The sequence below is a fragment of the Rhinopithecus roxellana genome, chromosome 18 (genome assembly GCF_007565055.1).
Source record: "Rhinopithecus roxellana isolate Shanxi Qingling chromosome 18, ASM756505v1, whole genome shotgun sequence".
NCBI classification, from domain to species: domain Eukaryota; kingdom Metazoa; phylum Chordata; class Mammalia; order Primates; family Cercopithecidae; genus Rhinopithecus; species Rhinopithecus roxellana.
The window spans coordinates 67,001,594-67,029,430 of NC_044566.1; the positions used below are offsets into that span (position 1 = coordinate 67,001,594).

Consider the following 27,837-nt stretch of genomic DNA (forward strand, 5'->3'; position numbering starts at 1 on the left):
TGCTGCCCCAGCCCTGTGCTGACAGTCTATAATTGGCAGTAGTGGGTATTGGGAATTACTTAAATAGCTAGGTCTTGGGGGCTCCTCGTCCACTTATTTTCTTAACAGTATTTGGAAAACTTTATTACCCTTTGAGATTTTCACTCTCAATTACTAATTCATCCAACAAATTTTTAATGAGAACCTACTATGTGCTGAACACTGTAAATCAAAGAGACAAAATTTCATATTCTCCTGTAGCTTGCATTCTATTCCATTTCTTCCCCCAAGGAATAGTGATTTACACTAGAAATGACTAGAAGTCAGGCAATTTTTCATTAGCTTTGCTTCCAGTGAGCTAGTTTATCACTGCAACTATTTTTTCAAGGCGTTTTTCAAGTTTCCTTAGTTCAACTTTTGGGGAAAAATATTTTAAACAAATGCACTTTGTATCAGCTCAGATATTGCTAAAACTGTCTTCAGAAAACTAACCTTTAACATAAATCTTAAAAACAAACACCTCTATCAAGATGGTTGCAGCAATTTGGCTTTTCCAGTAAAAATTTTAACCCATTAATGATATGCAGTGTTTTAAAGGAAGTAAAATGCTCCTAGTCCTAATTACAAGCATCCAGTTTCATTTTGCATGAGCCTAAGGATCACAGAATTTTTTTTTTTTTTTTTTGAGACCGAGTCTTACTCTGTCACCCAGGCTGGAGTGCAGTGGCGTGATCTCGGCTCATTGCAACCTCTGCCTCCTGGGTTCAAGTGATTCTCCTGCCTCAGCCTCCCTAGTAGCTGGGATCACAGATGCCTGCTACCACGCTTAGCTAATTTCTGTAACTTTATAGAGATGGGGTTTCGCCATGTTGGCCAGGCTGGTCCCAAACTCCTGACCTCAGCTGATCCACTTGCCTCGGCCTTCCAAAGTGCCGGGATTACAAACGTGAGCCACTGCGCCCGGCCAACAGAATTCTTTTTATACTACCATAGTGCTCAATTGTGTGCCTGAGTTTTTGTTCAGACACTGTCCCCAAATCACGTAACACTCAAATGAAGGTAAGTGGGAACTATGGTGTTCCCTCAGCATCTGAGGGGGACTGCTTTCAGGACACCCTCTTGGATACCAAAATCTGCAGATGCTTAAGTCCCTTACAAAAAATGGTATAAATTTGCATATGCTTTGAATAATCTCTGGATTACTTATAATATCTAATACAATGTCAATGCTATGTACATAGTTGTTTCGGGAATAATGACAAAATAAAGTGTACATGTTCAGTACAGATACAACTATTCATTTTTTTTTTCAAATATTTTCAATCTGCAGTTGGTTGAATACATGATGTGAAATCCGTGGATGTGGAGGGCCAACTGTGTTTAACTTAATGAGTCTCTTTAAAGAATTAGATGAATCTAACAGCTGGAGTGCCGAGGTTCAATGTCCTTTTCCTCACCGTCAATGAACATTTATTGATTGATGCGAGGCATTGTAAGAGGATATATTGCTACTAAGAATGGCTATTTAGTGAGTGTCAGGCATTGGCTTAAGTACTTAAATACCTTATCTGTTAATACTTAACAACCATCAATGAAGCAACTCATTTTACAGATGGAGAACCAGAAGCTTAGAGAGGTTGCATAACTTTTCCAAAGTTATGCAACTAGTGAATGAACAGGTTGGCATTGGGACCAGATTGTCAGATCCCAAGCCCATGCAGGCTAACAACAGGTTCTCTCTCTATTATGAGCTAACAGGCTAACTGGGAAGATCTGTCAAAACACATGAAATGATTCAAGAACTAATGAACTCAGTAATGTGTTACTGTCTCTAAGGACAAAAGGAGGTCAGAGAGAAGAAGAACATTTGGTTGAAGTCAGAGAAGGTAGTTCCTGAGCTGGTAGATTCAATTCCACTCAGAAAGCATTGGTTGAACATTTATCTGAATGACTGATACTGTCAGAGATGCAAATCAGAACAAAATATGCCCCTTCTCTTAAAGTGCATTTAACTCCTTGAAGAAGAAAGTTAGTACACAGAATCTTATGACACAGGACACAATGGGCAAGTGCTAAACTGCCACAAACCTTGGAGCAAGGAAATAAATAGGCTCAGAATTGAGGGAAAACTCGTGAGAACCGTGGCTTTTGAGCGAGGTCCTGAAACAGGAGAAAGGCAAGTAGGTAAAGCTTAGAGGTAAGATGGGAGAGCACGAAGAGGAAGTAGAGAGCAAAGGAAGGTCCACGTGGCACGGTTTATAAAGCCTGCTCCAGAGGCGAGGCAAGTCTGGAAATAGGTGTGGGGCCTCACCTGGACATCTCGGAATACTAATCTAAGGAGCGCAGAATCCATTCTTTACAATGAGGAACTTCCTGTGACTCTTGAGCCAGACGGTGGCAGTGATGAAAGGAGGGAGGCAGGGTTGATGGCTGAGGCAGTGCTGTAGTGAGGGGTGGGGAGGGCCTGCATGGTGGTGGAGGTGGTGGGCACCAAGACAGAGAGGACGATGGCGGACTGCGTAAGACCTTGCAAAGGAAGATGCAGTAACTCCGCTTAGATGTGCTGAGTATCCATCGTGTGCTAGGCCCTGGGATATCAAGGAATTAGGATATGCCCTCGGGAGATCCAGGTCTAGTTGGGGAAGGAAACACAGATAAAGAAGTGACTTTTCAGGTTCAGCGGGATGTGGGAATGACTATGGTAGTGATGTGCACCGAGGGCTGGAATCTGACCAGGTAGCCGCTGGGAGATGGGACAGGGAAGCACACAATTGCCTTGAGGTTCAAATAAGATAATGTACATCATTTGGAAATCATTTACCAATAAGTCGTTATTGTGGTCTGCATTCTGGATGTGTTAGATTTGAAATATACAACGTCTATCAAGGTGCGACATCGGGAATAATATTTTTAACATTGTTCACAAGTACCTAGTGTAGTGCTACCTGTTGGAAGCCTGGGGTCACAAGCTGTGCTTTTGGGCAATTAAATACAACAACCTATTCACTCATTCATTCAACAAATATTGATGGTAGGGCTCCAATGGGCCTTGGGGTATAGAAAAGAAACAGGGACTTGGCTCCATCCAAACAGTGCAGTTGAGTCGGGAAGTCAAAACCAGCACGTGAGAAACGGTGGATGCCTCGGTACCAAAGTCATGCACCGTTATCTTGGGTGAACGCACAGAACAATACTGCTTGCACGTTTATAGCATTCTACTGATGGAAAAGTATTTTGTTACAGACGTGATTCTCTTAACCCTTTCAGCAAAACTGCCCAGCGAGCCCCTGGCCCTGGCCGCGCCTCGCACGCGCTGGAGCTGCAGCTGCTGTGCAGACGCCCTTCCGCTGCGAGGGTGCGGCCGTCTCGGGCCGAGCGCCTCCAGGCCTGCAGGAGGCGAACTCGGGCTTCCCCGGACTTCCCTGGGAGGCGTCCGTGGGAACACGCCCCCGGCGAGTCCCTGCCGGCTGGGGACCCGAGGTCTGCGACCTCGGCCGACCTGATCTCAGGCGCAGCAGCGCAGACCTGGCCGCTGTATCCCCTCGGGGTGGGATGCGGACCCACGCGGGAAAGGCTGAAAGGTGGGGAACACCCCGGGCGGAAAGGAAGCTTCCCTCTCTGCTCTGAAGGAAAGTCTCCCAACACAGCCATGTTCTTGGCGGTCTCCGCGCCCCATCCCCAAGCCCCCAGTCAGACTCACACTCATCCGCTCCAGCAGCCGCGGGATGGGGGCTTCAAAAGACCCCGACTGCAGAGCTGGCCCAGCGGACGCCGTGGGGGCTGGGCGGAGGCACAGCGAAGAGCCTGGGGGCGGGGCTCTGGACGGGGGCGGAGCCTCGGTGAGGGCGGGGCCCTGGTGGGCGGTGCCTTGGGCGGGGCTCCTGGTGGGCGGGGCTCCGGGGTGGCGGCCGTTGCCGGGCTACGGGAGAGCGCGGAGCCCGGCGCGGGGAGGTGCACGGCGTGCACGCTGGGCTGGACCCCCAAGCAGCCCGGCGCCCTGCGCCTTAACCAGAACGGTTCCGCGCGCCCCTGAGCCTCGGGCTGCGGCCCGGACCTGCAGCCTCCCAGGTGGCTGGGAAGGTAGGTGCTTCGCTGTGCCGGGCGCGCGGCGTCCTGCGAGGTCTTCAGCCCTCGCCCTGCTGGATCCCCGCTGGGTGGGAGCCGGGAAAGGAGGCGGCTGCCCGAGGGAGGGAGGAGCACAGGCGAGGGATGCTTACGGGGGGAGTACTGCGCGGCGAAGGGAACCCCGGAGGGGCTGACCGGGTCCCGGGGCCGTGACAGGCGGCGAGGCGGCGGGAGGGAGAGTGTGAATTCACCCCGGATCCCCGCGGGCGGTGCGAGCGACGCGACCTGGACTCCTCTCCGGGATATTGTAAATAGATCTGCTTGTGAGGCTCACGACTGGGAGCCTGTCACTCTACCCCAGTTCGACCCGGCCCCGGCGCCCGCCTGCGTCCTGCGGAGGTCCCTGAGCCAGCGCGCGGCTGCAGGAGTCTCGGGGCCGCATCCCGGGCCGGCGCGGGCGGCGGGAGAGCGTTGTCTGTGAACGGCCCAGGGTACATTCCTTCTGTGGGGAAGAGTTCTTAGAGTTCAGCAGGAATTATCAGTACATTGATGAGTAGATCCTGTGAGAGATGTACAGAGTGAGAAAGCCAGCTCTTCCAATGCGTGTCTGTGTTCTAATGCCATCTCATGGAACAGAAATTTGGCGAATATACTCCTGGAGATCAAGTTTGGCGGATCAAAATTCTGTGATCTGTTTTGATGGTAGTGCACTAGTCATCCAGTCTCCGTTCACGACTGCAAGAAATCCGTGTCATTTTTTTGCATTTTAATAAAGGACTCAATTTGCATACAAAACCATCACCATTGTTCAGTGTTTCTTTTAACTAAAACAGTTTAACCCAAGATATGCATGAAGATGTAGTTTTTACTCCAATGACAGTTTCTTTGACTACAAAACAAAACAGTTTCTTTATGTAAACAGGAAACAGTTATTGTTAAACATGCCTCATGCAAAAGATGTTTTTTAGTGTTGTCATTTCATGCTCAGATACTTAGATGCAGAAGGGAGGATTACACTGCGCTACTTCAGGATTTACTCAGTAAGTTTTCTGTGGTGCAGTTTCACCTTAGGCGTTTTTGCCAACACTCCTTTCATGTAGTCTTAAAAGTTCCAGGCAGTGCTTATTATCTAATTGAAAGGTATAGAACTGGAGGGGTGAGAATTGATTGAGTCCTAGTGTGGAAGACAATTTTTGACATTCACAGAGATGTGAGTACTTAAAAAGAAAGCTTCTTTGCATAACATTTGTCATATTGTTCTGAAAGTAAAACAAAACATAGAAATGCATTTTCATTTGGAAAATATAGCCTTGGCATCAATGCATGAAGCATTATCATGAGCTCTGTTAAGTTCTTTACTTTTTAATCTATGTCTTACCACACCTACTTTATTACCAAAGCCACATGGCTTTATTGACTTTAGGAAACTTTTTTCCAAGAAGTGCTAACTCTGAGAGGTGGTGTTAGTATTTTCAGAACAATCATGAAAGTTATGTGTTTCTTTGGCCGGAGTGTGTCTTACAACTTGAGTCCAGGCTGGATCTTGAATATGCAGTTATGGACACATGAAGAGCCTTATGCACTTGAAATTGCAATGTCTATGTGCCTTTTCTTTTGTTTTCTTTTTTTGTTTTGAGACGCTGTCTCGCTCTGTCGCCCAGGCTGGAGCGCAGTGGCACGATCTTGGCTCACTGCAAGCTCTTCCTCCCGGGTTCCCGCCATTCTCCTGCCTCAGCCTCCTGAGTAGCTGGGACTTCAGGCGCCCGCCACCACACCCGGCTAATTTTTTTGTGTTTGTAGTAGAGACGGGGTTTCACCGTGTTAGCCAGGATGGTCTCGATCTCCTGACCTTGTGATCCGCCCGCCTTGGCCTCCCCAAGTGCTAGGATTACAGGCGTGAGCCACCGCGCCTGGCTGTTGATGTGCCTTTTCTATCCAGAAGACTGAATAAGGAACATTACTCACATGTAAAAGTAGCTGTAAAAGAGATTTTTTTTTAAAGGAACAGAACTTCTTTTTAACTTCAGATGATAATAGGCTTTTTACATATATTTTATAATGGAAAATTGATTGCGACATGTAATGTCACATGCTGTCTTTAATTTCCTAGTTATAGTTCTGTTATATGAATTTAGGGCATGTTGGGGACTTTTTAAACATAAGTGAGGAATTCAGCTAACATAAAAAGAATTTGAGTCTCATTTTTTACCTATTGCAACCTCTGAACCTGTGCTGAATTCAATCCCCTGTGGCCAATTCTACCCCTCAAAAATTAACACGATTCAAACAGAAACTGCAGGCATCTTTAGTACGTGAAAAAAGCCAAAGCCCTTTTAAAACTGATGAATCAATATTTAAAGTCAAACATTAAAAAGTCTGGAAAAGGCCAACATATTCTATTTGTGTTGACTACAGATTGAATACGAATGCCCACTTGAATAAAACACACTCCCAGTAAATACATTGACAGCTGCCTGTGCGATAAGAGAGCCAGGGAACAGTTAAATGTATTTGTCTTGTGGCAGCTGATTGTTAAGTATTCACAGGCTTTTAAAAGTAGCCTTCTAGTGGAGAGGAGAGGAATGGATAGGGACAGGTTCGTTAATGGATACAAAATTACAGCTAGATAGAAGGAATAATTCTAGTGTTCTGTAGCATTGTCGGGTGAATATAGTTAACAAGTTGTTGTGTATTTTCAAAAATCTGGAAGAGGATTTTGAATGTTCCCAACATAAAGAAAAAATAAAGATTTGATGCCTGGTGCGGTGGCTCACGTCTGTAATCCCAGCACTTTGGGAGGCTGAGGCAGGTGGATCACGAGGTCAGGAGATCGAGACCATCCTGGCTAACATGGCGAAACACCATCTCTACTAAAAATACAAAAAAATTAGCTGGGCATGGTGGCGGGCGCCTGTAGTCCCAGCTACTCAGGAGGCTGAGGCAGGAGAATGGCGTGAACCTGGGAGGTGGAGCTTGCAGTGAACCGAGATCGCGCTACTGCACTCCAGCCTGGGCGACAGTGCCAGACTCCGTCTCAAATAAATAAATAAATAAAATAAAGATTTGAGATGATGCATATGTGAATTACCCCGATTTGATCATTACACATTGTATACATATATTAAAATATCACTGTCTCTGATAAATATTACAATTATTACATGTCAACTGAAATTCAACAAAACTAACACCCTTAGTGAGATTGATTGACATATAGTAAGTGGCATAAATTTATAATTAGGTAAGCTTTGACATACGGTGAAACTGCCAACACAATCCTGATGGTGAACACATAAAACACACCCAAAAGTTTCCTTACAGCTCGTTGTAATCCCTTTCTTCCATGTTGTCTTGCCCTCTTCACACCCCTGACAACCTCTGATCTGCTTTGTCATTATGCATCAGTTTGCATTTTCTTTTTTTTTTTTTTTTTTTTGAGACGGAGTCTCACTCTGCCATCCAGTCTGGAGTGCAGTGGCTGGATCTCAGCTCACTGCAAACTCTGCCTCCCGGGTTTACGCCATTCTCCTGCCTCAGCCTCCCGAGTAGCTGGGACTACAGGCGCCCGCCACGTCGCCTGGCTAGTTTTTTTTTTTTGTATTTTTTAGTAGAGACGGGGTTTCACCATGTTAGCCAGGATGGTCTCGATCTCCTGACCTCGTGATCCGCCTGTCTCGGCCTCCCAAAGTGCTGGGATTACAGGCTTGAGCCACCGCGCCCGGCCCAGTTTGCATTTTCTAGAATTTCATATACATGTAATCGTATAGTATGTCATTTTGGGAGGAGGGGTCCGGCTTCTTTCACTCACAATAATTATTTTGAGATTCATCCATATTATTACAGGTATCAAAAAATAAATAATTTTTATTGCTGACTGGTGTTCCATTGCATGCACCATAACTTATTTCTTGACTTGTTTATGGACACATGGTTGTTTTCAGTTGTTAGCTATTATATATAAAACTGCTATGCACATTCATGTGCAACTTTTTGTACGAAAGTTTACTTTCCAAAATATTGGGAGAAGAATGTCTAGGTAATATTAAAGGTGTGTGCTTAACATTTTAAGAAATGTCCAAATGGTTTTCCAAAGTGGTTGTTACACTTTCGTTTCTAGTAACAGTGTATGAGAGTTCGAATGCTCCAAATCTTCACCAACAATGGTGTGACCAGATGTTGTATTTTAGACATTCAAATAAGTGGGCCATCATAGTTCATTGTGGATTTAATTTCATCACTCCAATGGCTAAAAATGTTGGACCAAAAAAAAAAAAAAATGATAAAGTAGCCCTCTAGGTGAAGAAAAATAAAATTAAAGTGGGTACGAACAGAATTTTTTTTTTTCATGATTTTGTGGTTGAGTAGTGAGCTCTTGCTATTTTATGTGCCTAAAATGTTTACATTTAAAAGTAAGATGTTTAAATAATATTGGGTTATCTTCTAGTCCACATGTCACATGATATGTACTTTTTTTAAACGAAAGTTTTAAAACCTGGATTTTAAAAAGAGAACAACTACCCTTCAGCAATTACAGAAGACAAAGGAACTTGTGTATCTAAAGACTGAATGTTATTTAGCAGCTCTTTGGTCAGCTTGGATTGGTCACATATGGGGAAACTGGGAAATAATAGGGGCTACTTAACACTGCAGAAGAACATTACAGATGGTGTAAAGAGTGGTTTTGGAATCTATCCAGATTTCCTTCTAAAATAAAAATTTAAACAGCTGTGTTTGAGAGATGGGTATGCACGATTCTTGTAAGAAAAACTGTGTAGATGTTTGAGGTCCCCTTAGTCTCTGATGCTACCATTGTTCCATTTGTATTTTAGGGTAGAGAAACATTCATGAATTTTGGGAAAAGCACATTAGTTACAATATGCTTGTTGACAACATTTTGAGAATTCTGACAGTGATTTTCCTAATGCAAAGATGATAAAATATACAACTTAGAGAAATAAAAAGAATTAGTCTCAGAAAACCCTACATTGGGTTATTTTTTGTTGTTGATTTTATTTTTATTTATTTGTTTTTTCTTTATATCCTTAGGGTTTTGGGGAACAGGTGGTATTTGGTTACATGAGTAAGTTCTTTAGCAGTGATTTGTGAGATTTTGGTACACCCATCACCCGGGCAGTATATGCTGAACCCAATTTGTAGCCTTTTATCCCTCATCCCCCTCCACCCTTTCCCCCCAAGTCCCCAAAGTCCATTGTATCATTTTTATGCCTTTGCATCCTCATAGCTTACTCCCACTTTTGAGTAAGAACATATGATGTTTGGTTTTCCATTCCTGAGTTACTTCACTTTGAATAATAATCTCCAGTCCCATCCAGGTTGCTGTGAATGCCATTAATTCATTCCTTTTTATGAACGAGTAGCATCCCGTCATATATATATATACACACACACACACACACACATATACACACCACAGTTTTTTTTAGCCACTCATTGATTGATGGGCATTTGGGCTGGTTACATATTTTTGCAGCTATGAATTGTGCTGCTATAAACTTGGGTGTGCAAGTATCTTTTTCGTATAATGAATTATTTTCCCCGGGTAGATACCCAGCAGTGGGATTGCTGGATCTAGATTAAGTTTTATTTAAAAAAAAAAAAATTAGGAGCCTAATAGAGGCCCCTACTGTTTTGAACTTTGGGAGAGTTGGAGATACTGTATTTGGCAGCAGAAAATTTTTAAGCTTTTAGGGTTTTTAGTAGAAAATACTTTATAATTTGAAAAAGAGAAACTGTTCTCATTTCCCAGCCAATAACAATATGCATCTTCTTATCACAGCACACCTTTGTAAGTTCCTAGGCTACAAAGAGGTCTGCCAAATCTATTATGTAAGAAGAATGATTTTCAGAATATAGTGAGGTTGAAGGCTAAGATAGAGAATAGCTAGAAGCTGGGGGTTATTGTTTTGTTTGGAAATAGCACTACTCTAAATTTCTAATTAATGTTTTATTCTCTTTGCCTGTGGGACTGGCAGTATTTCTAAGTCATTTGTGATTATGTTGTGCCATTAAAATGTCAAAGGCTGTATTTATAGCATTGACTTTATTTCAGTGCTGGTTTATAAATTGTAAAACTGCCAGTTTAATGTTGACATTTTAAAAATGTTTCATCTTATTACATATTAGAAGAAGCGTATGACTTGACTATAGTTTCATTACATAGTGTGAATACAGTTTTTTAGATGAAAACTGTTACCAATTGCATGCACTGTATCTGTTGCATAATAAATAGCTTTTAAGAGATAGGAAAAAAAGAAAATTAATTAATTTATTCTGAAAAAAAGAGTATCCAGATTATTAGAATTATTACAAAGCACGTATGTTTTTGTCATTTACACCATCAGAAATACAGATGATTCTCAGAAAGGTTACTGATTGTAAGATAATTTTCTTTCTGATTATCACCATTCTTCCTCCTTAGTGATTCTTGTCTATATTAGAGCACTACCTTCGAGAAATGGGGTTCTGCCCTGGATTGTTCTATCACAGTGACTTGCATTTCAACCTCAGGTTATATTTGCTCAGATTTTTCACATATATTATTTTGTCCCTTAGAACTCTGAGAAGTAAACTGTGATCCCTAATGAATGAATTCCTTTCTTCACTTAGCATGTACTGGGCACATATTGTGAGTTACAGTTCTGTGGTGAAATCACAGCTTTTGTCATTAAGCCCTCAAACCTTATTTGATTGGAGGTCAACTCCAGTTCCTGGGTTGGTGATAAAATGAGGGAAGGGAGTCCAGTGTGACCATGGGGAGTGGTGGAGACTAGTGCACTAAAGAAATGTCCTTCCATGTAAGGGACAACTAATCGTTAGCTCTGGCTCATGTTACCTTGATGTGGGACTCAAGGCTGTCAGATTGTCTAATTTTTCAAGAACATTCTTCATTTTTATTATTGAAAGCAAATGTTAAAGATTAAGTGTTGCAGTGACTAAAGAAAATAAATGCTGACCAGGTGCAGCAACAAGGCTAGAAAGAGAAGTAACCAGGTAATTATGCAGTGAGTGGAAGTCCAGTGTGCTGTGGAAGCAGAAAAAAGAGATGCTGATGCAGATTTAAGGGAATTCCAGAAGACCTGTGACAGGCTGGGGGCAGGCATTGTAGAGGACGGGACAGTTGAGGGATCTGCTGGTGGAAGCAGTCACTGTGGTTGGAGATCCAGGGGTCCACCCAGCCAATCAGAGATGAAGCCCGGAGCTGCTCCTCCCCAGCAGTGCTCCCCTGTCTCTGCGTGGTGACACACCAGCACAGGTGTTCATGATTTTGGACAAGAAGGCACAAGAGGTGTGCATTGTTACACTTATTGGATTTATCTTAGAGGGAGGCCAGTTAGGACACATCCGTGTTAGTTACCATTCACTCAAACGAGCAGGCTGAGCAGCTTTGAGCAGCAGCCACTCTGTGTGCAGCTGAACAGCATGTTTCCCTGCTCTGCACTTGGGGTTCGTGTCTCTTCTTTGCATGCTCCGGATACTGTCAAGCTGCATATTGTCGTTGAATAGCAGATAGTGAGGCCGCCATTTCACGCTCATGGAATACAGTAAACCAGGCATCCTTAGTCTCCCTAGTGCTTATGTGAGGCCAGTTTCTCTGCACATGTCCTCCAAGAAATTCATGCTAGACTGTTACAGATGCTGTGGAGACTGGAGGTTTTGGCAAACTATAAAAACCCCAGCAGCCAGACCCATGGTACATAATCTCAGTCATTTGTAGGGCTTGTGCTTGCTAAATCATCCCCAAATAAATAGAACACTGAAGCATATAAAAGCATTTTTCTGTCTTTGGGCCAGACCCTGGATGTCCAGAATTTAAAAATAGTTTTAATAAATAACCTTTTGATTGCCTTATTTTTATTTTAAATATTATTACTTAAACGCTTAAGCTATTTCATGAAATTTTCCTTCTGTTTATGAATGCCAAAGAATTTCATTCCACTTCAGGAAATTCAAGGTCACACTTATAACCGTCCACCAGCTAAATTGTTTATTTCTAAAATACTCCTAGGCCAGGCTATGTCAAAAGGTGTTTTGGAGATCACTACCTTGGCCAAGCCGCGAGTTCCCTTGAAGGAACAAGTTGTAGTGTCTTCTAGAGTAGTCCTGCCTCCTTTCAGGCACCTAACAACCGTTTAACCAACGTTTGTTGAATAAATAAGTACGTGATTAAATGTGTTATTGCATTATGTGTCTCTCATCAGTTTTGTTGAGGTAGCCCTGCTGTCCCGAATGGCAGGAGGCATTGGATGCTGGTGATGGGTCAGGACACAAGCCTAGGTCAGCATGGCGGGATGCTGAGGAGCCCTGTTGTGGAGTTAGCAGGCATGAACTGGATTTGATTTCTACTGGTTCTAGTATTTGTTTCCTTTGACCTTCAGTTTTCTCTTCCATCATAGGGGATAAATGTCTACTTTAGAGTGTGGTAGAAAGCTTAAAAAAGCTATGCTTTATTTTATTTATTTATTTATTTTGAGACGGAGTCTTGCTCTGTCACCCAGGTTGGAGTGCAGTGGCCGGATCTCAGCTCACTGCAAGCTCCGCCTCCCGGGTTCCCACCATTCTCCTGCCTCAGCCTCCCGGGTAGCTGGGACTACAGGCGCCCGCCACTACACCCGGCTAATTTTTTGTATTTTTAGTAGAGACGAGGTTTCACTGTGTTAGCCAGGATGGTCTCGATCTCCTGACCTCGTGATCCACCCACCTCAGCCTCCCAAAGTGCTGGGATGACAGGCGTGAGCCACCGAAGCTATGCTTTTTTAAAGCATTAGCACAGTACTCAACATTATAAATGCTTGGTTCAGACTTTTGGTGGATTCTTAGTCTTCAGATGCCTTCTGCAGGCTCCTGGGTCCCGCGAGCTAAAACGCTGCTGCCACTTTACTGTGGCCGCCTAGATGCCTCCTCTTGTCCGATGGATTACAGTCTTCAAGGACTGTCACATGCTAACAGATCGTTTGATCCTCCATAATAATGTCATTAACATGAAGGACAATGATAGTTGCTAACACTTTATGGCACTTATCGTGTACCAGAAACAGTTTATATCAGCTAATTCTCCTGAAAGTGCTTTACAGCTGTTAAACTAATTCCTCACAGCAATTCAGGAGGTAGGTTCTATCAGTCTGCCCCATTTAGAGATGAGGAAACTGAGACTCAGGGTTAAGGAACTTATCCCCGGTTGCACAGTTCATAAGTGGTGGTCTCAATAACAACAGCAGCGGTAACAGCATCAGCAACTGCTCCAGGCGCCGGGCTCGGCACTTTGTATTAGCCCAGTTAGTCCTCACAACGCCCCTGTGAGATGGGTTCTATTTTTGTCTCCTTATGAATGGGTGGCATCAAAGTGACAATGTTAAGAAGTGCTTCACGATTTGTCTGTCTTTTTCAGTAGTTAGTGTAGCATCCCACCAGACGATTCTATCCAAACTAATCGCTCGAATATGGTATGTGCTGACTGACTTGTCAATCTCTTTGTCTCATATTTTGTGTAAATACTTTGGCATTATCCCTGTTGTTTCTTATTAATTTTAATTCCACCTAAATTACACATTTTTTACTTTTAAAACTGAATACATTTTTAAAAATTTAAGATCGTATCATAAAACAAATAACCTGAAGCATGCACTTCAAAGAATGTGATTTTTATCTTCTCACCCTAACGCTGTGTCTACACAAGCAGTAAGTTGCATGGTTGGGTAATTGCTGGATGATTTTGAGATATGCTAGCGGGGAAAAAAGTTACGACCAAGTAGCTGGAAAAATGAAAAAAGCTGTTTGAATTCACTTCAAATGGGTCATTCACTCAACAAAGGTAAATGATTTTTCATTTCCTGGCAATGGGACCTGCCCAGGCACTGGACGTGGTTCTTCTGGGTTCAGCCACTCCAGGGTACCCCTCAGCTCACCCCGGTAGCTGCTCAGCCCGCAGCTCTGCCCCCTCTGCCTCCTTTGTTGTTGTCGTTGCTGTTTTTCTTGAGCTCTTTGCCCGTGGTTCTGGTTCTGTGCTCTGATTTCTTTCTAAGTCAGATGATCCACTTGGGATCTGTTAGTTTTGGAAACTTCAACTTGAAAGGAAACAGAACCGCTGTTTCTCTACCTGATGGAGCAGCCAGATGAGGCTTCGCTTTTTCTTTTTGATCTCTTCTGTGGACATATGTGGATCTGTAAAAAACAGCCAGATTTGGTTCTACATTTTAGATCATTCCTGGTAAAGATAAAGAGGTTTGGTTTATCTTGTATTGAAATGTTGGGTTAGTGCCTGTGATTTCATTACTCGTAAATGGCTTTTAGATGTTTTAAGATGAATGCTGAGTTTTCTGCCGTACATACTTTGCACTGTACTGGTTTGGGAAAGAATTCACAAATGTGAAATGTTATCTGTCTGCCTCTTAGTGAAGACAAAGTTGTCAAGATACAAACCTAGTGTCTTCATTTAATAACACATTGTCTGTCAGGGCATATGTGACACAGTAGATGTAGAAATGGATGCTCCATCCGGGTTTGCATCCAGCTGTGCCGCTTACTAGCAGTGTGACCTTGGGCAGGTTACTTAGCCCTCTCTGAGTCCGTTTCCCCATCGCTAAAATGGGAATGCTGACAGGATCTACCTTCTAGAGTAGTTGTGAGGATTAAGTGAGTTAGCATGCTGAAAATAGTACCTGGCACATAGTGCCCTAGTAAGGGTTGTTATTTTATCACTATCATTACCCTGTTGGCATTGTCTAAACCCATATAAATGGGAGGTTTACATAGTCACTATTTGAATAGAATTTCATGCTGAGTGAAGTAGATTGGCCGCTGTAAAGACATGGGTAGAAAATATCAATAAAGGCAGGTGTAGCCTGGAAACTCAGAGCCTGTAAGAGTTTTGAATATATGTATTGGTAAACAGAGCTTCAATTCTCATAATATGAATTATAAAAGAATTACATATTCTTTGTCTTTTTTCTTTTTTAAAGGTGGTTTCTTTTAAAACACAAATAATATTTATTACCTAGTCTATATAGTAAGTGGTAAATATTATATAATAAACAGAGCACAGTCACTGATGTTTTTCATATCAACTGCATCTTCCTTTCTATCTTTTATTTAGAACTCTCCAGCAATAAATACATTTGATAAGAACGATGGCTTTAAAGGTGCTACTAGAACAAGAGAAAACGTTTTTCACTCTTTTAGTATTACTAGGCTATTTGGTAAGTAAACTCTTTTTTTCTTTAATAAAAATGTGGTGAAAGAATTCATGTACGAATAAGTAGTAGCAGTACCAAAATCATTTTATTTATTTATTTATTTTTTGAGACAGCGTCTTGCCCTTTTGCCCAGGCTGGAGTGCAGTGGTGTAATCTTGGCTCACTGTAACCTCTGCCTCCCAGGTTCAAGCAGTTCTCCTGCTTCAGGCTCCCGAGTCACTGGGATTACAGACACCTGCTACCACTCCCAGCTAATTTTTGTGTTTTTAGTAGAGATGGGGTTTCACCATGTTGTCCCGGCTGATCTTGAATTCCTGACCTCAGGTGATCTGCCTGCTTCGGCCTCCCGAAGTGCTGGGATTACAGGCGTGAGCCACCACACCTGGCCCAAGATAATTTTCTATTTCTGGTCCAATATTATGGTTTTATCTCTTTCAAATGGCATTTTATTATTTTTGCATGTAATTAATAAGTGAAAGATTGCTGCTTATTCATGATGTTTGTAACAATTGTTGAAATTATCTTACTTAAGTGTAGGTGAAGTCATAAAATTGCAGTGTTACTTGTGGCACTATGACAATGATACTATTTTGCCTTTATAGGCATATGTCTCTTGTAACGTAGGCCAGAAGCTAAAAGACCATAAAATCTAATTTGGAGCCCATGACCTACACAGTTTATGAATAAATTAGAATAGGTTTTTAGAAGTTATTTTATATAGTTGTTTATATTCTTCTTGGTTCCAAAAAGCATGAAAAACAGATGGAAAATTTTAATGTTTGAAAGTTTGACAGAAGATTTATGAAGGTGTTCAAAAGAACAAAATGTACTGAATCTAGAGATAAAATAATGATCTACAGATATATAAAGAAAGATTTACACTGAAGACAATATGCAAAGTTTTCTTGAAAGACAAAGTTAAGCTGGATGCTGTGGCTCGTGCTTGCAATCCCAGCACTTTGGGAGGCTGAGGCAGGTGGATCATTTGAGGTGTGGAGTTCAATACCAGCTTGGTCAACATGGTGAGACCCCCATCTTTACTAAAAATACAAAAATTAACTGGGCATGGTGGTGCGCACCTGTAATCCCAGCTACTTGGGAGGCTGAGGTAGGAGAATCGCTTGAACGTGAGAGGCGGAGGTTGCAGTGAGCTGAGATCACACCACAGCACTCTAGCCTGGGCGACAGAGCGAGACTGCGTCTCAGAAATAAATAAAGAGATAAATAAAAATAAAAAATAAAGACAAAGTGGGACTCAGGTGAATGTAGGAGAGCTTCCCTTTTGTAACTGGAGGCTCTTAAACATTGAATAATGGTCTAAGAGGAAGGTTGTGTAATTTATTTCTCTTTACAGTCTCTTTGTGGTGGAAGGGAAGCTCCTATGCCGTATAAATAAGTAAACTCCTCCAAGATTGGGAGTTGAGGAGGAGTTGAGGCAAGAGTCTTCACAGCCTTACAAAAGTTTCTTTCTTTCTTTCTTTTTTTTTTTTTTTTGAGACGGAGTCTCACTTTGTCACCAGGCTGGAGTGCAGTGGTGCGATCTTGGCTCACTGCAACCTCCACTTCCCGGGTTCAAGTGATTCTCCTGCCTCAGCCTTCCCAAGTAGCTGGGACTACAGGTGCGCACCACCGCACCTAGCTAATTTTTGTATTTTTAGTAGAGACAAGGTTTCGCCATGTTAGCCAGGATGGTCTCAATCTCTTGACCTCGTGATCCGCCCACCTTGGCCTCCCAAGGTGCTGGGATTATAGGCGTGAGCCACCGTGCCTCGACGCCTCAAAGAATTTTCTAGTCTCAAATCTCACCTTGAATTCTTCCTCCTGCTTGCCCTAGATATTAAACCTTTGACCTTAAAGAGGTTGTTAAATAACTTCACGATATTCCTGCTTCAAGGTGGAGGAGGTTTGTACAGAATTATATGCATCAGAATGTCCTGTGCTCAACTGTGTGGTAAGCATTGGACAGAACAGCAGTGTCTGTTCCCCCAGTTCCTCCTAAGATTTCCAGCTTCCATTAAGGAAAACAGAACCGCGTCAGTAGCACTATTCAGGGCATCTTGCTTAAAATAAGAGATTGGACCAAATGTCTTCACCAATTCTGTGATGTTGGTAATACCAACATAATTTATTAAATACTGTCTGTTAAGCAGATAACATACTTTGCTAGGATGATATCATACAAGGATAACTTGTTTTCAGAGAAAATAAGAGAGAAAAGCTATATTTTGGAAAATGACAAATAACCTTTGTTTTTGCCTAAGTATAAATGTTCCCTCTAAGTCCTGTGCTGTGAACCAAAGTATACTGTTAGGTCCTAGGCAGTGGCTCACTGGTAATCGGTAAAGGCATAAGCTCAGATTTCAGTGGTATTTCTATGTTGAGGAGTCCCGAGAGTTGGGCCACTACTGCCATCTTTATCATCGTCACCAAGAATTTTACTGGTGTCCTGATTGTTAGAAATTATTATTTGAAAGACAGCCTCCAAGGAAATGTAGTTCAGTTGAAAAGGGTTGAAACGTCCCCATCAAAACCGCGTGGCAGATAAGTCTAAATGATAATTGCAAAGTTCTTGTGGCTATACTAATCTATTCAATTTATTTAATTCATTATACTTGAATATGTTTATATTTCTTACAGATGAAAAAATTTTTTAATTCAGATTTTTTTCTGGTAGCAAAAGGACCTTGGGTCATATATCAAACAAAGTCATAACTGTTTTTTGCTTTTAAATATCTTCTTAGAGAAGAGAACAGCTCCTAAGTCGTGTCGTATCTTGGGTCCCAGAAGGGTTTCTGAGGAGGATAGCAGTTAATTCCAAGAAAATGGCACACCCTGTTTAGAGAACCAATGAGTATTCTCTGGAATACAGAGAAGAATTTGGCTTATTGATTTAGTTGTTCCACTGACTTATTCAGAAAGTGGGTTTTCTTCCTAAAGTGAACATTGAATTGACTCTGAACTGATGTTTACATTCAGTGATTGTGTGACTAATATTGAAAATATTGTTCCTTTCTTGCAAAAAAATATGTTTAACATACTTTGAGATAACATTTTGTTAAATTTTTTTTTTCAGTCATGTAAAGTGACTTGTGAAACAGGAGACTGCAGACAACAAGAATTCAGGGACCAGTCTGGAAATTGTGTCCCCTGCAGCCAGTGCGGGCCAGGCATGGAGTTGTCTAAGGTATATTGGATATATGGCAAAGTTGTATATCTGTGTTTGTAAAATGCATTCTTCTTCTTCTTTTTTTTAATGCATTCTTCTTAACTAAATTATTTGAGTTAATTATTAATGAAGCTTTGGATACCATGACAGAATTATTGGATTATTATGTCACTTTGGCCAAATATCATACAATTCCCTTTTTAATACTTTAGATTCATGGGTCTTACTGAGATAAACAGGTTCTCAAACCCAGAATTCAACAGATGTCATTGTTTTATATAATTTAAGATTTGTAGTATTTCACTAAAACAATACAATTTTAAAGGTTTATTTGCATTAATCAATAACAACCAAAATTCCATTGAAGATTTAAAACTAAAGCTTTATGGGCTGGCTAGCAAGCTGGCCGAATAGAAACAGCTCTGATCTGCAGCTCCCAGCAAGATCAATGCAGAAGGCAGGTGATTTCTTCATTTCCAACTGAGATACCCAGCTCATCTCATTGGGACTGGTTAAACAGTGGGGGCAGCCCATGGAGGCTGAGCCGAAACAGGGTGGGGTGTCACCTCACCTGGGAAGTGCAAGGAATCCAGGAACTGCTTCCCCTAGCCAAGGGAAGCCTTGAGGGACTGTGCCATGAGGAACGGTGGACTCCAACCCAGATACTACGCTTTTCCCATGTTCTGTGCAACCCACAGACCAGGAGAAGTGCCTATACCACCGGGGCCCTGGTTTTAAGCACAAAACTGGGTGACCATTTGGGCAGACCCTGAGCTACCTGCAGGAGTTTTTTTTTCATACCCTAGTGGCATCTGGAATGTCAGCAAGACAGAACCATTCACTCCCCTGGAAAGGGGAATGAAGCCAGGGAGACAAATGATAAATGAGCTAAATACTCCAGTTAAAAGACACAGACTGGCAAATTGGATAAAGAGTCAAGACCCATCGGTGTGCTGTATTCGGGAGATCCATCTCACGTGCAAAGACACACATAGGCTCAAAATAAAGAGATGGAGGAATATTTACCAAGCAAATGGAAAGCAAAAAAAAAAAAAAAAGCAGGGCTTGCAATCCTAGTCTCTGATAAAAGACTTTAAACCAGCAAAGATCAAAAAAGACAAGGGCGTTATATAATGGTATAAGGGATCAATGCAACAAGAAGGGAAGGGCTAACTATCCTAAATATATGTGCACCCAATACAGGAGCACCCAGATCTACAAAGCAGGTTCTCAGAGACCTACACAAAGAGACTTAGACTCCCACACGATAATAGTGGGAGACTTTAACACCCCACTGTGAATATTAGACAGATCAACGAGAAAATTAACAAGGATATTTAGGACTTGAACCCAGCTCTGGACCAGTTGAACCTAACAGACATCTACAGAACTCTCCACCCCTAACCAACAGAATATACATTCTTCTCAGCACCCCATTGCACTTACTCTAAAACTGACCACATAATTGGAAATAAAACGCTCCTCAGCAAATAAAAAAGAATGGAAATCATAACAAACAGTCTCTCAGACCATAGTGCAATCAAATTAGAACTCAGGATTAAGAAACTCACTCAAAGCCGCACAACTACATGGAAACTGAACAACCTGCTCCTGAATGACTACTGGGTAAATAACAAAATTAAGGCAGAAATAAATAAGTTATTTGAAACCAATGAGAACAAAGACACAAGGTACCAGAATCTCTGGGACACAGCTAAAGCAGTGTTTAGAAGGAAGTGTATAGCACTACATGCCCACAGGAGAAAGCGGGAAAGATCTAAAGAGGACACCCTAACATCACAATGAAAAGAACTAGAGAGGCAACAGCAAACAAATTCAAAAGCTAGCAGAAGACAAGAAATAACTAAGATCAGAGCAGAACTGAAGGAGATAGGGACACAAAAAACCCTTCAAAAAATCAATTAATCCAGCAGCTGGTTTTTTGAAAAGATTAACAAACTAGATAGATCGCTAGCTGGACTAATAAGAAAAGAGAAAAGAATCAAATACAAACAATAAAAAAATGATAAAGGGGGTATCAACACTGATCCCACAGAAATACAAACTACCATCAGAGAATACTGTTAACACCTCTATGCAAATAAACTAGAAAATCTAGACGAAATTGATAAATTCCTGGACACATATACCCTCCTTAGACTAAACCAGGAAGAAGTCAAATTGCTGAATAGATCAAGAACAAGTTCTGAAATTGAGGCAGTAATTAATAGCCTACTACCACCACCACCAACAACAAAAACCCACGACCAGACGGATTCACAGCCAAATTCTACCAGAGGTACAAAGAGGAGCTGGTACCATTCCTTCTGAAACTATTCCAAACAATAGAAAAGGAGGGACTCCTCTCTAACTCATTTTATGAGGTCAGCATCATCCTGATATCAAAACCTGGCAGAGACACAACAAAAAAAGAAAATTTCAGGCCAATATCCCTGATGAACATCGGTGTGAAAATCCTCAATAAAATACTGGCAAACTGAATCCAGCAGCACATCAAAAAGCTTATCCACCACAATCAAGTCAGCTTCATCCCTCGCATGCAAGACTGGTTCAATACACGCAAAACAATAAATGTAATCTATCACATAAACAGAACCAATGACAAAAACCACATGAGTATCTCAATAGATGCAGAAAAGGCCTACGATAAAATTCAACACCCCTTCATGCTAAAAACTCTCAATAAACTAAGTATTGATTGAATGTATCTGGAAATAGTAAGAGCTGTTTATGACAAACCCACAGCCAATATCATAGTGAATGGGCAAAAGCTGGAAGCATTCCCGTTCTCATTAAACAATGAGAACACATGGACACAGGGAGGGGAACATTACATACCAGGCCCTGTTGCAGGGTGGGTGACAAGGGAAGGGACAGCATTAGGAGAAGTACCTAATGTAGATGATGGATTGATGGGCGCAGCAAACCACCATGGCACATGTATACCTATGTAACAAACCTGCACGTTCTGCACGTGTATCCCAGAACTTACAGTTATATATATATATATAACATTTATGTATATTTATATATATTTTATATAACTGTAAGTTCTAAATATATATATTATATATTATATATATAACTGTAAGTTCTAAATATATACACACACACACCCCCTAAATCATTGATAACAGAAATCATGAATGCTACTACTTACTGGGACTCCTTTTTCTTAAAATGAATGTTAGCATTGCTGGTCAAGAAATAGAGCCTGCCAGTGTCTTAAGTAAAAGATGCTCTGAGACAGCAGGCATTTTCCAAACCAGGGTTTTGAACATTCCTTTGACAGTGTGTATATTATTACTGATCTCACCACAGTGAGTGTATGTTACTCCCAGGAACACTTTAAATACATTCATTTCAACCACTATTTGCTAAGAAACTGTGTGTTATATCAGGATGTATTTCACAGTCTTGGATGTTCTGAAGCCTGCCTTTTTTTGTGCGCACGTTCAGAGCTGTACATCCATTTGCTTTATTTGCTGATCTTTTGAAGATGTTACTAGTTGTGGAGAAGTGATGTATTGTTTTGTTTTAAATAAAACATCAAAGCCTTTCTGTTAGAAAAGGAACAATAGATTTTTCTTCTTATTTAAAGGTACTTTTAAAAGAGAAGTCCTTTTCCCCTACAGACTGCCATTGTCTACAGTTGAGTCTTGTCATTCACAGATTTTTGATCAATGATCCATAAACAGCAGGAAACAAAGAATTATGCATTCCATAAGTGACTTCTGTTAGATAGCTTTTCTCTCTGGCTTTTGTGTTACATGAGCGGTGGCTTTTAGTATCCTGGGCTTTACATTTGGATTGAAACTGACTGACCTTCAAAGTCTGTGTGATATCTCCTTAGCAGTGGCATCTCAACAGGTGTTTTTCAACCCATGTTGATTACAGTAATGTGCACTTTCAGACATAGATTTTTCTGTGTTGGGTGTAAAAAGATTAATTTTTAACAGGTTGACATATCTAAGATCAGTGAACGAAGTATTTTAAAATGCCGTCATGCCCAAGAGGGAAACAGATTGCTAATGAAAAGAGTCAAACTCTGTAAAATATTTCAAGAGATTTATTCTGAGCCAAAAAATGTGTGACCAGTGGCCCATGATGCAGCCCTCGAGAGATCCTGACAACGTGTGCCCAAGATGGTAGGGCTACAGGTTGGTTTTATACAGTTTAGGGAGACCTAAGACATCACTCAACATTGGTTCAGTCTGGAAAGGCAGGACAACTGGAGTGGGAGCAGGTAGGGGAAGGGGGATTCCAGGTCATAGGTGGATTGTAGGACTTTCTGACTGGCTATTGGTTATTATGTAAAGACCTGGAGTCAATAGAAAGGAATGTCACTAGAAAGAGTTTTAGATACCAAGGGGTTTTAGAGACCGAGGTGTTATCATGCAGATGAAGCTTCCAGATAGCAGACTTCAGAGAATAGACTGGAAGTGTTTTCTTATCAGACTTAAAGAGTCTGTTCCATCAGTAATTTCAAAAGGGAGGATGGCTCCCCGTTTCCATCCTGGCCTGAATTAGTTTTTCAGGTTAACTTTGGAATGTCCTTGGCCAAGAGGAGGGATCCATTCAGGTGGTGTGGGGCTTAGAATTTTAATTTTGGTTTAAAGATGATGACGTTTCTTTTCCTCAGACATTCTTCTTTTTCCCAAATCTCTGTGAAATTCTGAATGAAACTTCACAGATTCTGAGAGATGAGTAAATAATTTCTAAGAAATGACTGTCTTCATCCTTTGAATCTGCAGAATATAACCTTAAGGTAATTTTTGGAGAATCATACCAGAAGATGAAAGTCCTATTAGCCTGAATATTTTTGTTGATTAAGAAATCATTTTCCCATTTCTGATTTCATATATATGAGGAATTTAGAGGTTGCCACTCTATTCCAACAGGAAGTAAAAAGCTGAACAAACTGAAAAGTCCGCAGCTTTTAGATCTGCAAGAGAAGTGAGGTCGCAGACAGCTACAGAGAGTCACAATACACTGCTGCAGAAGCCTCCCCGGGAGCCAGCACCAGGGTGGGAAACCTGCACTGTTATTGACAGACTGCTCTAGGCTAGGTTTGGAAAAGTCTGAGAGTTAAAAACTCCGGGAGGACCCACTCACAGAGCACCCTCCCATGCTTTTGTGAGTTTTATCTCCAGGAACTCAAACCAATTGTCATAGTAAATGTCAAAAACCAAACCAAACAAAACAAAAAAAACCCTTATTTTTCTGACAGGGGAGGCAGAAAAGGAGCATTTTGAAATATGCTAGAGCGCTCTTTTTCTTAACAAGGACTGCCTTCAAGAGAAACACATATACCAAAGGCTCACCTGCTGGGGTTTTATCAGAGCCTAACTGACCTGGGGAAGGGAACTACTGATTCAGCCTGCTCCAGCCATTCTCTCCCATTTTGCAGTTCACAGACAAGCGACTGAGAGGCCCTGGGGAAGCTTGCAGTACACAGGCACAGGCCTGCACAGTGCTATGGAAAGCTGCCCCTTCCTTCACATCTCACCTCCACATTACTAAAAGCCTGTTTATAGCAGCTCCTTCTACCCAGTGTATCATGTATGACATTTAACAAACAAAAATGTACAAAGCATACTAAATGGCAGAAAGTACAATTCGAAGAGACAAAGTAAGCATCAGAACCAGACCTGACAGGGACCTTGGAGTTATCAGAGAGAATCAAGAACAACTATGATTAATATGCTAATAGCATTAATCATGAATATTCTAATATTGATATGCTAATCAGAGAAAGGAACAGAAGAAATATTTGAAACAATAATGACTTAGAATTTTCCCAAGTTAATGCCAGACACCAAACCACAGATCCAGGAAACTCAGGAAGCCAAGCAAGATAAATGCCCAAAAACAACACCAACTATATCATTTGCAAATTGCAGAAAAACAAAGAAAAAACCCTGGAAGGAGCTAGAGGGAAAAAAACACCATACGTACAGAGGGGCAGAGATAAGAATGACATCTGACTTCTCCCCAGAAATCATGCACGGCAGAGGAGAGCGCAGTGAAGCATTTACAGTATTGAGCAAATACCACCTAAAATTCTGTACCCTGAGAAATTTTCCTTCAAAAGTTAAGGGCAAATAAAGACTTTCTCAGTCAATTGAGGGAATTTGTTACCAGTAGACCTGCCTTGTAAGAAATGTTAAAAGAAGTTCTTTAGACAGAAGGAAAATAATATAGATCAGAAACATGGATCTACATAAAGAAAAGAGCATCAAAGAAGTGCTAAGCGAAGGTAAAATAAAAACTTTAACTTTCCCATTCTTAATTGATGTAATAGATGATAGTGTGTTCAAACTAATAGCAACAGTGTATTTGACTGAGTATGCTTGTGTGTACACACACACACACGTAAGTGAAATTAATTATAGCAATGATACAAAGGATGGGGAGGAGGAGGAATTAGAATTATTTTGTTATTGTAAGGTATTCACACTACCTATGAAGTAGTACAGTGTTAGTTGAAAGGAGGCTTGGATTGGTTATAAATGTATAGTGCAACCTCTAAGGCAACCATTTAAAAAAGTGTAAAAAGAAGTATAACTGATATGCTAAGAAAGGAGATAAAATGAAACCACATAAAATGCTCAATTAAAACTACAAAAGGGAAAACGTGGAAGACAACAATAAGAACAAATAAGAAGGGCAAGAAATAGAAAACAGTAATATATATGGTAACTATTAGCCCAACTTCATCAATGATCATTTTCAGTGTCAGTGATCTGAATGTACCAATTTATAAACAGACTGTCAGAGCAGGTCAAAAAACAAGATCCAACTCTGTGGTCTCTAAGAACCCACTTCAAATGTAAAGACACACATAGGTGAAAAGTAAGTGGATGGAGAACTGTATATCATGCTAACAGTAATCAGAAGAGCAGGAGTAGCTATATTAATTTCAGACAGAGCAGACTTCAAAGCAAAGACAGATGTCAGGGATAAAGATGGATATTACATAATAATAAGGGGGCTAATTCTCTAAGAAATTATAATAATCTTTAATTAACTGATGATCCTCTAACTGGTGATCCTCTAAACTAATTTAACTGATGATCCTCTAACTAGGCCAGCTTAGAAAATAAGGGAGAGGACACAAAGTACTAATATTAGAAATGAAAGCATGGACATCACTATAGGAACATTAGAAATGCTGTGAACAACTCAGCGCCCACACATTTGGTAACCTAGATGAAATGAATCAATTCCTTGAAAGACACCCTCTGACAGAGCTCACACAAGAAGAAATCCACAGTCTGTATAGGCCTATATTGACTGAAGAAATTGAATCAATAATTGATAACCTTCCAAAACAGCACCAGGTTAAAGTGAATTTACTGGTGAATTCTACCAAAAATTAAGAAGAAATTATACTAATTCTCCATAATTTCTTCCAGAATATAGCAGAGAAAATACTTCCTAACTCATTCTGTGAGGCCAAAAATCATCCTAATGCCTAAACCAAAGGACTTTACAAGGTCTCTCATGAACAAAGATACAAAAATTCTCAACAAAATATTAGCAAATTGAATCCAACACTGTATATTAAAAAAAAAAAAATCACACACTGTGACAAAATGGGACATATCCCACATACACAAGGCTGGTTCAACCTTTGAAATTCAGTTAATGTAATCTGTCACATCAGTGGGCTAAAGAAGAAAAAAATCACATATAGCAGTAAGTGCACAAAAAGCATTTGAAAAATCTAACACCCATTCGTGATTAAAAAACAACAACAACAAAACCTCTCAGTAAACTAGAAATGGAAAGGAATTTCCTCTACTTGGTAAATAATTTATCTACAACGACCACAACAAAACCAAAACTCTAGAGTTGACATCATACTTAATGATGGAAACTAGCAGCTTTCCAGTAAGATCAGAAACAAGGCAAGGATGTTCCCTTTCAGCATCATGCAAGAAATCCTAACTCAAGTACTAAGACAAAAAAAAAAAAAAGAGAGAAGGAATAAAAGGTAAACTGATTTGGAAGGAAGAAATAAAGTTCTCCTTGTTCACATATGGCATAATCATCTATGTAGAAAATGCAAGAGAATGAACAGAAAAACTCCTGGAATGAATAAGCAAGTATAGTAATATTTCAAGATACCTGGTTAATATACAGAAGTCAGTAACTTTCATATATGCTGGCAATGAACAAGTGGGATTTGAAATTAGAAGCACAATATAATTTATATTAGCACCCCCCACAAATAAAATACGTAGGTATAAATCTAACAAAATATGTACAAGATTTTTATGAGGAAAATTATGAGACTGATGAAAGAAATAAAAGAACTAAATAAATAGAGAGATATTCCATGTTTATGGAAGGAAGATTCAATGTTGTCAAGATGTCAGTGTTTCTCAACTTGATTTATAGATGCAATGGAATCCCAATCAAAGTCCCAGCAAGTTATTTTGTAGATATTGACAAACTGATTATAAAGTTTATATGTAGAGGCCCCAGAATAATCAACACAGTTTTTCAGAAGAAAAAGTTAGAGGATTGACACTACCCACATCAAGACTTACTGTAAAGATACAGTAATCAAGACAGTGTGGTATTGACAAAAGAACAGACAAATCAATTAATGGAACAGAATAGAGAGCCCAGGAATAGACCCAGCTAAGTGTAGTCATCTGGTCTTTGACAAAGGAGCAAACAACACGGTGGAGAAAAGATAGACTTTTCAACAAATGGATCTAAAACAACTTGACATCCACATGCAACAAATGAATCTAGACACAGACCTAACTCAAAACAGGTCACAGACCTAACTGTAAAATGCAAAGCTATAAAACTTCTAGAAGGTTTTCTCTAGAGGACCTTGGGTTTAGTGATGTCTTTTTTATATGACACCAAAGGCACAACCTATGAAAGAAAGAATTAATAAGCTAGACTTAATTAAAATTAAAAATTTCCACTCTGCTTAAGACACTGTTGAGAGAATGAAAATACAAGCCAGAAACTGGTGGAAAATATTTGCAAAAGATATCTGGAAAAGGACATACAAAAAATTCTTTAAAACATACAAAAATTTCTTAAAAACACTAAGAAAACAAGCAAATCCAATTTAAAAATGGGTAAAAGACCTTAACAAACACCTCACCAAAGAAGATATACAGATGACAAATAGCATATGAAAAGATCCTCCATATAGTATGTCATCAGAGAAATGCAAATTTAAGCAACGAGATACCACTGTACACCTATTAGAAATCCAGAATCCAGAACACAGACAACACCAAAGACTGTTAAGGATGTGAAGTAACAGGAGTTCTCAATCCTTGCTAGTGGGAATGCAAAATGGTACAGCCGTTTGGAAGACAATTTGGCAGTGTCTTACAAAACTAAGCATACTCTTATTAT

The 27,837-nt window shown here is 40.7% G+C and overlaps 1 protein-coding gene and 1 long non-coding RNA gene across 6 annotated transcripts in view; one reads left to right on the plus strand and one right to left on the minus strand.

Annotated features, from left to right (window-relative positions):
* The window catches only part of LOC115894579, a 62,492-nt gene extending 58,712 nt beyond the window's left edge, over nt 1–3,780 (minus strand). The window contains exon 1 of the long non-coding RNA XR_004054708.1: nt 3,680–3,780. This is a non-coding gene — a long non-coding RNA (uncharacterized LOC115894579). The remainder of the gene's footprint in view (nt 1–3,679) is intronic.
* Nucleotides 1–27,837, plus strand: part of TNFRSF19 (TNF receptor superfamily member 19) — a 104,987-nt gene that overhangs the window by 5,249 nt on the left and 71,901 nt on the right. For 2 of the 5 annotated variants that reach the window (XM_010379636.2, XM_030922237.1), the window contains exons 1-3: nt 3,877–4,059; nt 15,155–15,257; nt 18,328–18,438. In XM_010379636.2, the coding sequence (XP_010377938.1) occupies nt 15,189–15,257; nt 18,328–18,438 (180 nt within the window). In that variant the 5' untranslated portion in view covers nt 3,877–4,059; nt 15,155–15,188. Of the gene's footprint in view, nt 1–3,433; nt 3,561–3,876; nt 4,060–15,154; nt 15,258–18,327; nt 18,439–27,837 lie in introns of those variants that run through there. The other 3 variants (XM_010379640.2, XM_030922238.1, XM_030922239.1) reach the window with 2 other exon arrangements.